Here is a 15,192-nt window from a genome sequence, read left to right on the forward strand (position 1 = left end):
AGTCCCACATCAGGCTCTTCCTTGCTCAGCAGGGAGTCTACTTCTCCCTCTGCCTGCCGCTCCCCCTGCTTGTGCAGACACTCTCTCTCTCTCTCTCTCTCATATAAATAAATAAATAAATTTTAAAAAGGAAAGAAAAATCTTCACATATCTATTTATGGGTGAATATTATATAACAAGAGAGATATACACGTAAACAATATCCATGATAATCTCTATAATAGCAGGGACTTTATTTTTAATTTAGAAACACCTCTCATTGCATTATTTTTGAATTTCTAACAACTAAGTACTCAAATATGCAGAGAAACAAAGTGATTATTCTAGACAAATCGTATGTATTTATATATCATATTCCAAAAAATAAAATCACATATTATAGCCATTTCTAAGTAATGCCCAATAACTGAGGATTGTGTCTGGACATTCCTGAAAATGATCAAATCCATGCATAAGCCATAGCCATACTGAGTGGTCCAGAGATTTATGCCCTGAAATGCAGCAGCCACTCAAGCCTTCTGCAGTTGGTCGAGACTAACTTTCTTTGTTTCCAAGTACCAGAAACTAATTCTGAGCCTAGTTCACTCCAGATTCAGAGATGTGCCTGTTTTCACCTGAGTCCCAGATCCTATGGGTCTCTTTTGATTTGCTTTAAGTGGCAGAGGTTCAGGTAACCACTGCTCATATACATATGACTATACAATGCAATTAAATTTAAAGTGTAGAGGTGAAGAAGGATATCACTCTAGTGCTTAATGTAGCCATATAAGGAGAGAGAAATAAAAAATAAAACTGTCATGCTTTTTGTTAGGGAAGATATTTCATTTACAGTTATTCAAAAAAATATAAATACGTCCATGTTTCTGTATAATTACTGAAGGTAATTATTCATCTTGAAACCTAATTTGTACAGGTTAGTCCTGGCTACAAGGAAAAGTCTTTAAAATACCTCTTGGTTCCATTGCTACAGAGGTATGGAGTGCCAAAAAAGAGAACATCTAGGAAGAGACTAAGCAAATAGTAATAGAAGCCATTTTCAAGGCAATATGGAGCTTGTGACAGGCATTTGCAGAGCAATTTGCAGAGAGAAGCATTCTTAAGAAAACCAATGATAAAAGCTCTGCACTTAAAATGAACCTGGGACAAATGCACACACAAAGACCAAGACGTTTTTGAAAAAAGTAATAAAGCCCAATTGTAAGGATACAATCATTCCAGAGCAAAGCACCAAGGAACAAGAATAGAGCATCAGGGAGAGAAATGTAGGAAACAATCAAGTGAACTTAAAAATACACAAAGATAACAGACTATCTATTTATTATGAATGTAAATATGCATTAATTTATTTATAACCTGATTCAGTCAATGACGGATTTAGACAGACAAAACATTCTCTTAAATAGAGGAGGCTAAGATTTTTCTATTTCCTGAGAGATGAGAAAATGGAAATTAATACCAGAATGATTATACATATCATATGTATTTTTGTTTTATAAATATGCTTATGTTAGCCATATAGTTAACTATTCATATTTCTTATTTTATAATGTGGATTAAGTCATTAACAAATTATTCTTTAGTCATTTTTTATGTACCCAAGTGATGTATATAATCAGATATTTGGAATAAATAGAATAGACTATTTCTATTACCAAATAGACTATTGGAAATTCTTAATGCTTCTTTCTCAGTATTCTCAGTGCTTCTTTTTGTGTGAGACTACCACTCAGTATATAAACTCTATTGGGACCTTCATAAGTGTTGCTGACTAGGGATATTAGTTAAGGTGGTTTTTCTTCATCTCTTTGGTTGCAAATACATCAAAAAACATTACACTCCCCCAAATAAACAAAATAAAACAAAACAAAACCTAGAATAACTTGGGGGAAATGTAACTAACTTATGGATTATCAGCATATTATTGGGGCCTTTTCACAAAGTCAAAGAGAGATTTGAGTAAGCAGAACCTCAAAAGGACAGATATAGAGCAGGTCTAAATATTTCAGCAGCTGAGGTTACAGATTATTTTCCAAACTACTGTCATTCATATGATTCAATACTGTTGACTACCAACTTGGTATCTCTCTAGTACAAATTCCAAATTCCCAGGAGAGAGGATCCAACTGGCCCAGCTGAGATGAGATATTTACCCCTAGATCAGTCAGGCATGGCCAGGGACAGACTCACATAGCCCAAACATGGCCACTGAAAGCCCACCTTTGTGGATCAGTGTTACTTACAGAGAAAACAGAATCATTATGGGTTGTCAACTCCTCTGGAAAGTGTCTGCCCCACTGGGAAATGTAATTACTTTTAAATAAACAGCAAAGGAAATCTATGAAACCAACAGCTCTTAATTCCATAGCAAATCAAGAAAAAAAATCTTTCTGATGTTCTCACCTGACCACAGAACTGAGAAGCAGACTATTTGGCATTTCTGACTTATGTTCTTCAGGAAGGGTCTTAAATGTAGTCATCTACTCAGTCACAAATGTCCTATAACATAAAGACCTAATCTGGGATTTCTAGATCCTACAGGGTCCAGCTCTAAGGTAATAATGAAAGATGAATTATTTTTAATAATCCAAAAGACATAATTCTAATAATGGATTTACTTGCAATAAGACTGCACAAAATAACTGACATGTCAAATGTTTGGTATTTGGGGCTGAAATTATCGGTGTGGTAGAGGATCAGCTACTAATCAGAATTCTTATTGGTGTTACATATTGATTGTCTTTGATAAAATGGGAATACTATCTTATTTATCTTTGTACCTCCAGCAACAGGCATAGTACTGACACAGCTGAATCAAACCACTAAATTTTGTCTAGTTTGAAACAAAATCCCTTAAGACACATCCTCAATGATACCCTGTAAAGGAAAAGTGTAAAATGACCCTTGAAGGAAAGAAATGGAAACCACCCACCTAGGAAGGTAAAATAGTATAATTACCTCTCTTCACCAACAAATATAAGAGTTGTAGATAATTTAATAAAATTTACTAAAGAGGAAATCAACAGATTGAAGACTCATTCATTGAACCTGCACTCACAGAGCACCTACCACATACCAGGGATTTACGTAGGTGTAGGTATACCAGGACCCTGAATAGCACAAGGTCTCTGGAGAAATAGACATACAAATCAGTAATTGTGAGATAATATCATCAGGGATACAATAGAAGGAGTGACTGATGAAGAAACAGAATTATTAAAACTCATCCTTTCTCTAGCATCAGCAGAGTCCCTTAGCATGCACTCCCCTCTGACCATCTGCTCACAAAAGTGTGACATTTTTATTCTCCAAGTCTCCAGCAAGTCTGGGCTGCCTCCGCACTGCAGGAATGCCTCCAAAATTTAGCATCATCATCTCTCCTTCATTGAAAGTCATCCCACCTTCTCCTCCTTCCACAGATAAACAAAAACAAGGAAAGAGCTTCATGCTCTTATGAATCTGAGTGAAAAGTAGGCTCCCCCAGGCCTACTGCATTAGAATGCAGTCATAAGTCACGTTATGATAGCCCAGCTACACCTTCCAGCAGCTTGCATCTCAACAAAAGACGAGGATATTTAAGAAGCTCTACATATCACTTTACATTTCTTGCAAGGTGGGTCAAATGAGGGGAATGCCCAAAAAGTAATTTTCAAATTCCTTGTCCCCATTACACACAAATTATTTTATAACAGGCAAACTGTCAGTTACAGTACACACATTTCCCAAAGGAACCATTGTCACATTTATCAGGCAATGCACGTATGGGAGAATATCACACAAATCAGCCACTTTCTTCACTTACTTTTCTTTACGGTGTAGTAGAATGAGTTCATGAAAAGAGTTAGGGTGTCTGAGATCTATTCCCAGCTTTACAACTGATACAGTATTCTTACTCCCTTTGCATTTAAATCTCCTATTGGTAATACAGGGATGATGACATAGTACCTGTTTGTTTCTAGGGCACTTGAAAATTCTCTGATAGAAGATTTCACACTAACGCAGAGACCATTATTATACCAGAAAGACTTGAAAATTGGAAATCCGCGTACTCATCACTATTAAACAGTCAACACAACAATGACAGAAGAGAAAGCATCCTTCTCTGAAGCATCTAAAATCAAGTATTGCTGAATATGCAGCTGCTGAAAAAAATACATGTGCAAATATATTCATTTTAATGACTGTCCAAATCTAAGTCATCAATAATCCATTTAAATAAATCTTTGGCAAATTATCCTGACTCCAAAAAAATACATAAATCCCTAATCACAGGTATTTCTTATAATGTAGAGCTTTCTGAAAAAAACATTCTCTTTTCTAGAATCTCAGGAAGGATTCTAGCCCATTCCACTAAGGTTGTTCCAAAATATAAAAATAATTCTCCTTTCATCTGGCCAATTTGGAATAATCAAATTATCAAACTTACAGTACAGTGGTGGACAGGCATCCAAGCAGGGGCTTCCACTGAACAATTCTGGGCTGGGCATTTGCCTTGGTTTTGCTGCAAATAAGTAAAAATGATGTTATATTTTATATATTACGTGCAGTGATATACACAAGCTGACATATTTATCATCAATGTGTTTATTACCTTATTTACAAGTATAAGAGAAGCCTTTGAGAATGATTTTTGGGTACAGTGCTGCAGAAAACTAGGTATGTAATTTCTACTCTTATCAAAGCATAAGAAATCATCCTTTGCTTTTCCTATTACTCTAAGGACCGGATTTGGAGCACTAGGCTTCCTCAGCGGGTGACCTTTCCTGGCTACAGCAGGACCCATCTGAGAACTCTCCTAACCCAGAGGCTCCCAGACAACACTGATACATGCTGTATCCGTGTGAGATCACTTCAGTCAAGGTATAGATAGACTTGTTTACTTGTCTCCCCTTCCTGATTGTGAGCTAGTGGTGATGATTCTCTCTAGGGCATTTGATAGAACCCCGGAATGTACAGTCATACAGGATAGATCTTAGAGGTCTTTCTTGTCACATCAGAAAATGAGGTGCAAAGAAATCAAACAAGGAACATGGAGATTTGACATCATAAGCCATTTGCCAGGCACTTCTTTTTACATAAGAAATTTATCTCTAGCTAACCTATTCTTTTGTTGTAACTCTTATAAATTCATTTCTAATCGGCCTTTTAGAAAGAACGAAGTGCTTCCTTTTAACTGATAATACTGCTCAATCCCTATAATAAGGAGAACTGATTAGTGTTAAAAAGGGGGAGGAGGTGATTTAAATAACACATCTTTTACCTTTTACGCTCAATTATAATATAAACAGGCTAATAATAATGTTAGCAATAGTCATAAAAAACCTAGCTGTGATTTATTGAGCTACTAAATATGCTATTGTTCTAGATCCATTATATTATCACTAGTCACCACAACAATATTATTATGCCCATTCTACAGGGGAGTAAACTGAGGCTCAGAGAGGCTAAGCAACTTGCCTAAAAGCTACCCTAGAAGAAAGGAGCCTAGCTGGGATTGCAGCAAGAATCTGACTGGCTCTCATGACCATGCATGTTCCCTCTATGAGAAGCTGCCTCTGGTATTTTTCATTTTCTATCTGTTTAATGGGGCTTAAGACATGTCATCAACTAATATGATTTCATGTTATCAATGATCCTAACATTAACTGGAATAAAATATTGAATTCAGTACTTACACTAACAATTATTTTTTGTGATTTGTAAGCTTTTTAGAACAAACTTTATTTAGGTAATCTATTTTTAAGGCATCACTAAACTCTGAAGTGCTGTTTGAGTGATTATTGATAAAGTCACCATAAAAATACACTTAGACCATCAATCTCCATGCTGAGTTTTCTTATTTAAATCAAAATATGACATATACTACCAACAGGGTACCTAACGTACACTTGGCTGGTGTCAGATGACCACAATTTCAAGCTAAGCTCAACCATGTACTTGCAGCCATGAGCTGGTCTGAGTCTTGGTAGTTACATCTGCAAAACAGTGTTAGTATTTTGCCTTATTCATACAAATTTTATTAGATGATACATATAAATTCACCTCAGATCATAACCATAATTTGCAAGGATGTTAATAGAACACACAAAGTAACAGGACAATCTTATCTTCCTTTTCTGATAGCTTAAGCCAGATAAATAAATATAATTTATCTACATATGAGGTTAAGCTTTTTGAAATTTGAAAATATTATTAAAATGCTAGTTAGGGCACCTGGGTAGCACAGTCAGTTAAGTGGCTGCCTTTGGCTTGGGTCATGATCTCAGGGTCCTGGGATCTAGCCCTGCACTGGGCTCCCTGCTCAGTGGGAAGCTTGCTTCTCCCTCTCCCTCTGCAGCTCCCTCTGCTTGTGCTCACTCTCTCTCTCTGTCAAATAAATAAACAAAATTTTAAAAAAATAATAAAAAATAAAATAAGATGTCAGTTATTATTATGATAGAGGACAAACTGAGGGTTGATGGAGGGAGGTAGTGGGGGATGGGCTAAAGGGGTGATGGGTATTAAGGAGGGCACTTGTGATGAGCACTGGGTGTTGTATGTAAGTGATGAATCACTAAATTCTACTCCTGAAACCAATATTACACTATATGTTAACTAACTAGAATTTAAATAAAAATTTGGAAGAAAAATAATGCTAGTTATTATTATTTCTAAACATGAGAATTCATACCAAACAATGTTAATGGTGAGGAATGTCTCCTTTGTAATAATTTATAATTGTTATTATTAGTAGTAGTAGTAAGCAACTTGTTTTATATCTAGATAGTGTTCATCTTTATGGAGCACATGACAAAGAGGTAAAGAATAATTGAGCTATGCCTCAGTAGAGGAATATAAGTACTCATAAAATGTGATGGGGGCTAAAATAAGGAGTGTTTGAATTGCCATGGATTCACAGCATGCAGTAAAGAAAGATGGAAATCTGTGTAAGTCTCTCTTACTCCATTACTACCTGAGTTTTGGATACTAAGACTTCCCATTAGTGTTTTAATCAAGGAGATTAACAATATAATTACATAGGGGCAGACACATAAAAAGGCCTACTGAAGACAGAGGCCACATGGACATAAATTATTATGCTTAGTGTGTGACCAAAAAAAAAAATAATAAGATCAGAATATAAGTTAGGATCTTGGATTTCAGTAGTGTTTCCATTAATCTATCTGTGAAACTTTGGGAAAGTTACTTTAAAACTTTAAACCTCACTTTTCTCATGTATAAAATAAGAGGGTTTTTATTAGACCCACAGTTCAATGTGGGGAAAGGAAGTGTCATTCACCCATGGATCTTTTCTAAACCTCACATTCCTCCCAAGAATTTAATATGTTCCCTCTTCCAAAGGAGTGTACCCTCCAGTTGAAAACCCCTATCATTCTGATCTACTGTTACCATAAGATAGAGTTATTCCTCTGTGAGTTTGAGTTATAACAAAGGTTGAGAACTGCCAGTAGAGATGGTCTCACAAGAGCTTTCAACTCAAGTGTGGTTATTGAGAACCCTAACCTTAGGTTTTACCTAAATCATCCTTCTACTTTGAAAGAAGATAAAATCTAACAGGGGTCAAGGGAACTGCCACAGTAGGTAAAGTAAAGGGTTTAAAAATCTTCTTTTTTCCCTACAAGTTTTCATTCTCCTTCTTCAATATTGTTTCTAACATTTAATGTGGGCACTGTGGTCAGAAGAGTTTAGGGGTACCATCTACTTGGAAGATCCATACCCCTTACAAGGCCATTTAGAAAGAGAACAAATACTAGAGGAAAAGACACTCTCAACCTACCTTTAAGTTAATTCTTAAGCTAAAAATCAAGAGGGAATATTAGAATTCCCTAAAGGGCCAGCCCAGCTCTCCAAACAAGATTTTAAGATAAAAGATGGGTATTAAAAAGGGCACATACTGCATGGAGCACTGGGTGTTATATGCAAATAATGAATCATGGAACACTACATCAAAAACTAATGATGTAATGTATGGTGATTAACATAACATAATAAAATAAAATTTAAAAAAAAATTGGTGACAAATTAACCTCAAGACAGAGCTTTCCCTTCTCTCGCGTCCAACTACCCTGGATATTCATTCCTACAGATGTCAATATGTGGCTTGATCAGGATTCAGGATCTGCAGTGCTAACCTTGGAAAACATGTTCTCTCAAGAGACAGAACTATCAATGGGTTTTGGTCTTTTTAAAATGCTATAGTGTTTAGACAGGTTGATGTCTCCAAGTCTCTCATCTTCCTTAGTTGTCTTTTTCTGACTGTAATATCTTGACATATTTCATTCTGGATTATCCTGTACAAATGAGCCAGACGTGCTGGACTATTACACCTCAGATTGATTATGTAAATACATAACTACAGAGGATTTGAATAGTGACAAACACTTGGCAAAGAAAACTGAAGATCTTCTACCCAATGAATCCCATCTCCAGAAAGAGTGAGGATTTTTTTGAATATCAGCAGTTTATGTCTGTTAGAGTGCTTTGGAGTTTACAAAGTACTCATATAGACCTTTTAGTCATTTAATCCTCCAAACAAGTTTGTGTGTGGCAGGGTGAGAACTGATTCATCCAAACAAAATTTTAACCTAATGTTTCATTCAAAACAGCGTGTTTTTCTGAAAGCAGAGAACAAGCTGAAAGGTTCTATTGTAATAGTCATAGTAAAATGATTCTTGTAATCAGAGAGTTTTTTCCTGGGCTGAGAACTGTCTCATGATAGTACCGTACACATATTCATTAATTCCTTTATCCATCCACTCATTTATCAAATAAGCATTATGTGGAAGAAACCATGCTAACTATATAGGGAGACATAAAATTTAAAGACATAAAAATTTAAATAATTATTCTTTCTTCAAAGAGCTCCCAAACTTTTAGGAGATACACTATAGCATGTTACATTTAAAACAGGGTTAAGGGCTGCCTGGGTGGCTCAGTCAGTTAACCATCCAACTCTTGATTTCAGCTCAGGTTATGATCTCAGGGTCATGAGATTGAGCCCCGCATTGGGCTCCATGCTCAGCCGGGAGTCTGCTTCTCTTTCACTCTCTCCTCCTCTCCCTCTGCCCCTGCCCCTGCTTATGCTCTCTTTCTCTCTAAAATAAATAAATAAATCTTAAGGGAAAAAAAAAAAGGGTTAAATGATCATTCATTCATTCATTTAGTTGGTCAACATTCGTTGAAAAATTGGTATGTGCCAGCTACTGTATTAGGAATAAGGATATACTCTGTCTAAAAGAAGTTCTGAGTCTAAGGAAAAAAAAAAAATGACCTCATAAGCATGCAATTATAAAGCAATATTATTGATATGATATAAATAAAACATGACATGGGCCAATCAAAAAGATCCATCTCACCCATTTTGGGGGCAGGAATAAAGGACGAGAAAAGGTTATGAAAAAGTGTATGGAGAAATTCAGGACAAAGGTAAGAGTACTGAACTCTAAATAAGGAAGGGCTTTACAGAGGAGATACTTCAGTTTTCCAGTAAAGCTTTTAGGAGGGGAAAGGATGAGCAGACGGCCTTTGAGATAAAGGTGCACCATGCACCATCTTATAGTGTTGAATTAAGGTATTCTAGGACTTGGTCAGAAAGTCCCTTGATTCTGGGCCTCAGAAACCTAGAATTGAGGTGAAAGAATTGTGCTATGCTACATGGACAGCCAACTTCTGCCTTCCCCTCATTTACCTCTACTTCACAGGGGGCGCATGGACAACAGATTGTGGGACAAATAAGTCCTAAGAAGGAGTGGACAGCCCTAGATGGATCCATTCCTAGTCTTATACAAAACACAAGAGGCTCAGGGTGCCTGGGTGGCTCAGTCAGTTAAGCATCTACCTTTGGGTCAGGTCATGATCCCAGAGTCTCAGGGTCAAGTTCTGTGTGGGGGTCCCTGCTCAGCAGGGAATCTGCTTCTCCCTCCACCCCTCACCCTGCTCCTGCTCTCTTTCTCTCTCTCTCACTCTCTCTCTCAAATAAATAAATAAAGTCTTAAAAAAAAAAACCACACAAGAGGCTCTCCTGAGTTGAGTCTTTGGAAAAGTACTTGAGGTGCCTTTCTCATCTTTTTTGAAACTCTCAGGTGCTTGACAGGTGAGGAAACAGACATGAAAACATGAGGTTCAAATGGTAAAACTAAGTGGTTTTTTGCACGGCTGAAATAAAATGACATGTAATAATTTTTGTGCAAATGAACTGTGAACTGTAAGGTACTTTATAAATGTGATGAGTAATTATATTTACAGTGTCAATTATTATAAACATTAATATAATATTTACAAATTAATTCTTCTTTTTAAAATGATTAGAAAACACATTTTCTGATTTCTAGTTCAATATATGCTCCAGCACATTGAGAGTTAAGGGAATTTCCCAGAAAATTGAAAAAAAAAAACAAAATTCCCAGGATGCATCCAAATTAACAATTTTATAGAAATATAGATATAGATACAAAATATGAATATACACATAGAAGGTGTGAATCTACATATATACATAAATGTTTATATATACACGTGTATATAAATAATTTATTTGAGCAAATAAAGGTTTCATCCAGTTATTTTCCTTATTTGCCATAAAAAATGTGTAATTTTAGAGTAAGTTGTTAAAGAAAAGGAGAAAATCGAATTTTGCTAGGTGCAAAAATATAGTATAGGCACAAAATGTTACATTGGTAATCTTGTCTAAGACATCAAGATATGACAAAAATGAGATTCCAAAGGAGGTGCTATAATTTCAAAGGAAATTACCAAGAACTACTTTCAGGTCTCTGAACCCTTATCTATAATGAAGTTATATAAGGGTTATGTGTTTGGAGATTTATAAAGGGATTTATTTGCAGAGGGGCAGAGGGGGGTGTGGGAATCTCATTTTTCTCTTAAATTAGTGAATGAGGTTTCAATGGGCCTACACCTAGGCTTGATATAACTTCCTTGAATTTGAGAGGCCAGTATCCTGGGATCCAACTCCCACCTGAAAAATTTAACGAGTGAGATAACATGGCAAATTGGTTATTGCCTCAGGAGAAGTGGTTTCATTTGGGACAGCCTGCACTTTCAAAGTTTGTCAAAACAAAACAAAACAAAACAAAAGCCATCCTGGAGCCATTGTGATGCCTGCCAAGAGAACTGCACTGCTGAAAAACCTGGGGCTAAAGAAATACATCATCCACATTACAGAAGATTTACTCAGAGAGGTCCAGAAGGGAAAACTCCCTAAGACCCACAACAGGGCTCAGGAGAGACAGGGTCTGGAACCAAACTGCCTGGGTTAAAATCCCAGATCCATCTTTTACTGGCAAGGTGACACTGGGCAAGTTGCTTAACCTCCCTTTGCCTCAGTTATGAAGATTAAAGGAATTACTACAAGTAAAGCACTTAGAACTATTCCTATACACAATCGTCACTATGTAAGTGCTAGCTATTTTCTTTGTATTTGTTATTATTATCTTTATTATTCCATGTCAGTTTCAGATAGCAAAAAAGTATGATTATCCCAATCCAATAAGAACTTTCTGCTTTCTTATTTTTACTTCCCTCTCATGCTCCAAACCTGGAAGGATGAGTAACTAGCAAATGGAGAAGAAAAGCATCCTGTCTTATCTGAAGATCCCATAGTAGGGAAGAGAAAATCTTATATCTGGAGAAGTGTTTGGAGTTATGATTAATATTTGGAACTGGACAGGGCGCCTGGGTGGCTCAATTGGTTAAGCGACTGCCTTCGGCTCAGGTCATGATCCTGTAGTCCCTGGATCGAGTCCCGCATCGGGCTCCCTGCTCGGCAGGGAGTCTGCTTCTCCCTCTGACCCTAACCCCTCTCATGTGCTCTCTCTCATTCTCTCTCTCTCAAATAAATAAATAAATAAATCTTTAAAAAAAAAAAAAATATTTGGAACTGGACAATTTTAACCACTAAATTGAATCTGTATTTGTGATTTTAAGTGATTGTAGGACTTTTAATTCCTTGCAAATAACTGGAAATTCATGGGAAGTAATGGGACCGCTCGAGTTTTCATCTAGGGATGAAACAGGGTAGGGATTACTGACACTAAGAAGTATTAGGCAAAAAATGGGGAGCCATTAAAATGGCTTCCATCATTACATCCCATAAGTCTTGTTTATCCAATGTATCAATTACAGATGCAAAACATATTCACGATTACTGTTAACCTTTTCATTCAGTTTTGGACATAATTCTTCATAATCCTTCAATACCTGATTTCATCCCTTCCTGGGCTTGTCTTTCTACTTGCTTCCTTTTATTTTCTCAGGTTTCAAAGATGTTTAAAATAAGTTGGCCTAATTTGTTTCCAAGGAAATCCTTACTAAGACTGAAGCCATGCTGTGGGGGTCATGCACTTGCCTCCTCTGTAAATGAAAATGCTGCTGACCCATTCTCTACAGATGCTGAGAATGAGGGTTTTTTAGTGGCAGTGATTGCAATGCTGAGTCACATTCGCGCTTTCCAAACTCCCTTGTGACTCCAGGCAAGCATTTGCCCAGGTTAGCAAAGGTGTGATCAGTGGTTAGCTAGTCCATAAGAGGATTAAACACTCTAGGTTAAAATAATATTGTAACCATCTGGTTACCTGGATTAATTAACTCTGATGAGTGAGACTGGCTCTGAATTCTCGGGCTGGTGACATTTAAAGATGTATTATACATGAGAGCTACTGTTACTGTTGTAACTTGACACTGCATGGTATCAATGAAGATAGGGCCCCAGGACTTAGATTCAGAAGGCATTTTCTCCATATATAATAAAATCATATTTACTGAGCACCTATTAGATGCCAGGCATTTGATACGTATTGTTAGTTCATTCTTTTATCATGTAAACCCTGAAAGGTTGTAGAGAAGGGTGTTTAATACTATGAGGAATCCACTGGACCTGAATTAGAATGGCAGAGTTTTTACTTTCTGGATCTGGAACTTTAGATAAGGTTTCTTAGTCTCTGTGAGTTTTGGTTTTCTCATCTATAAAGTGGAAAGAGAAATACCATTTTAAGGATTATTATAAAGATTATATAAGATAATACTTGTACTATATTTAGCCCAGGGTCTAGTACATACTCTAACAGTATTAAGATAAATATGTTTATATTATATAAATATTAATATTTATCTCATTAATCAGGGATTAACTAACTCCTCCAAGCCTATTTTCTCACCTCTGCATATAAAATAATAATATTTATCTCACAAGATCACTATGAAAATTAAATGAGAAAAAGTACAAGAAAGTACTTAGCAAACATGGGGAATTTTAAAGGTAAGTTTTAAGTCTCAGTTGAAAAGAATATCTGAAATACTGCAGTTTTAAGATAACTGAATTTGGGAGCCAGAATTGACTATGAAGTCTGAAATCACATACTTGAAATCATTGTTCTGTAAATATTTCTAAAAAATATATTATAGTGTTTTAACATTTTGTGGCAGTATGTCCTAATACTGCCTGAAGCTCTAGAATTCTTTGGAAGTTGAATTATTGCTATGCAGAGTTAGATACAGTAGAATAATTTAAGCCTCTAACTACAAGATTTAAAAACATAGTCTTGCAAAATACTTTAAATATCATTAATATTTACATGTTGTCTCTGCATCCTACTGACATAACAAAACAAGACAGGAAGAATGGACTACATTTGTACCTTTCTCCTTGCAAGAAACAAACTTTAGATGTTATGTACTACTGCGGTCAAAGAATATTCTTCATTGGCAGATCTTATCTATTTTAAACTACAAACTCATGGAAACAAAGCCTGTGATTTCTAAAATAAACTGCATTCTTCTTTCTGACACATTTTTAAGTTCATCTGTAAAAAATACCTTCCTTGATTTAATAGCTAATAAAAAATATCTAAAATTTCAAGTCCACAAAATAAGGTCCATACTTTGAGGAAAGAAAGGCCATTCAGAAACAAGATCAAAGCAATTCATTTCTATTCTCACTGCTACCATAGAGACAAAGAAAAAAAGTGACGAGTTTTAGCCTACTTAATTCTTCCTGAAATTTATAATTAACTACATGGGAAAGGGGACAATTACCATATTTCCAAAGAATAAAGGATTAAAAAAGTTGAGCTTTTGATAAGACATAATTACAACCTATTAAATATGCAATTCATATCAATTTGTTCTTATAATCTTCTCAAGTTTCAAAAAATGCATATACGTTGGACAGCGTTTTCTGAAAAATATACATGGAATGCCATCAGTTTAAAGGTACACACTTCTCTCTGATAGAGGTTTTTTTTCTCAGATAATCAAAATTCTGGCAAAACTCAACACAAAGTAAAGGGGGTTGACTGATATTATTTTTGTATGTGCCTTGTCTTCCTGACACCTATGAATATATATTTTTGGACAAATGTTAATCAAGAATGTGCAGGCTTTTGTAGATCAGGTGCCATAGCCAACATCAAGCAGTCAGCCAGGAAGAACTAGCAATTAGACCTGTCCCCGATTTAAATAGAACTTCAGATTGCTGAGTAAATTACATGTGTATTACTTAAGGACAGTTTTATTTTAAAGGACTAGCAAGAAAGCACTGTAGCTTGAAATCCTAGGAGATTCATAACAAAGACCAGAGAGGAAGGATTTGTTTTGCTAAAAATATATGGTTTTATTTCTGGTATCTTTAGCAAATGATTTTCAAATACTTTTTATCAGCAAGAATAGAACTCTTCTTCACATTTTCTAATTAGAACCATTATTGTGGGATATCATAAAAATAACATGATACATTATAGATCTCTGTGTAAAAACATAAAATACAGAAAAAGGTTTTTTTAATTAACAGCTTTTGAACTATGTTTTATGCAACAACCAAAATTCTTGCTAGTGTAGATAATAAATGGTATGATTTGATTTTTGGATTTTTTTTTTTTAATGTGAGTAAGTGGTCTTCAAGGAGAATCTCTATTGCTGACTATATTGCTACCTGGAAAAGTGGTATATTTGATTATTTTGACGCATTCTGTCTAGGGGTCTCAGAATAATTTTAAGGAAATATTTGAAAGTGCCTAAATTTTTAACTCAGGTCTCTGCCACAGAATACCATAAGATCCATTTGGGACACCTCTTGCATAGTGCTGGTGATATCTGTGGTTAGTTGTACAAATTCCAAGTAATAATCATTATTATAGTTTTTTTGTTTCCTTTTGGAGGTTACGTGGGGAAAAACCAGTCAAA

General features: G+C 35.7%; 1 protein-coding gene across 6 annotated transcripts in view; it reads right to left on the bottom strand.

The window, feature by feature from the left end:
• The window catches only part of DLG2 (discs large MAGUK scaffold protein 2), a 1,693,368-nt gene that overhangs the window by 1,646,090 nt on the left and 32,086 nt on the right, over nt 1-15,192 (bottom strand). For all 6 annotated transcript variants that reach the window (XM_032393569.1, XM_032393582.1, XM_032393556.1 and 3 more), the window contains exon 2: nt 4,424-4,498. In XM_032393569.1, the coding sequence (XP_032249460.1) occupies nt 4,424-4,444 (21 nt within the window). In that variant the 5' untranslated portion in view covers nt 4,445-4,498. The remainder of the gene's footprint in view (nt 1-4,423; nt 4,499-15,192) is intronic.

Source organism: Phoca vitulina, unplaced genomic scaffold (assembly GCF_004348235.1).
Source record: "Phoca vitulina isolate PV1807 unplaced genomic scaffold, GSC_HSeal_1.0 scaffold74, whole genome shotgun sequence".
Lineage (NCBI taxonomy): Eukaryota > Metazoa > Chordata > Mammalia > Carnivora > Phocidae > Phoca > Phoca vitulina.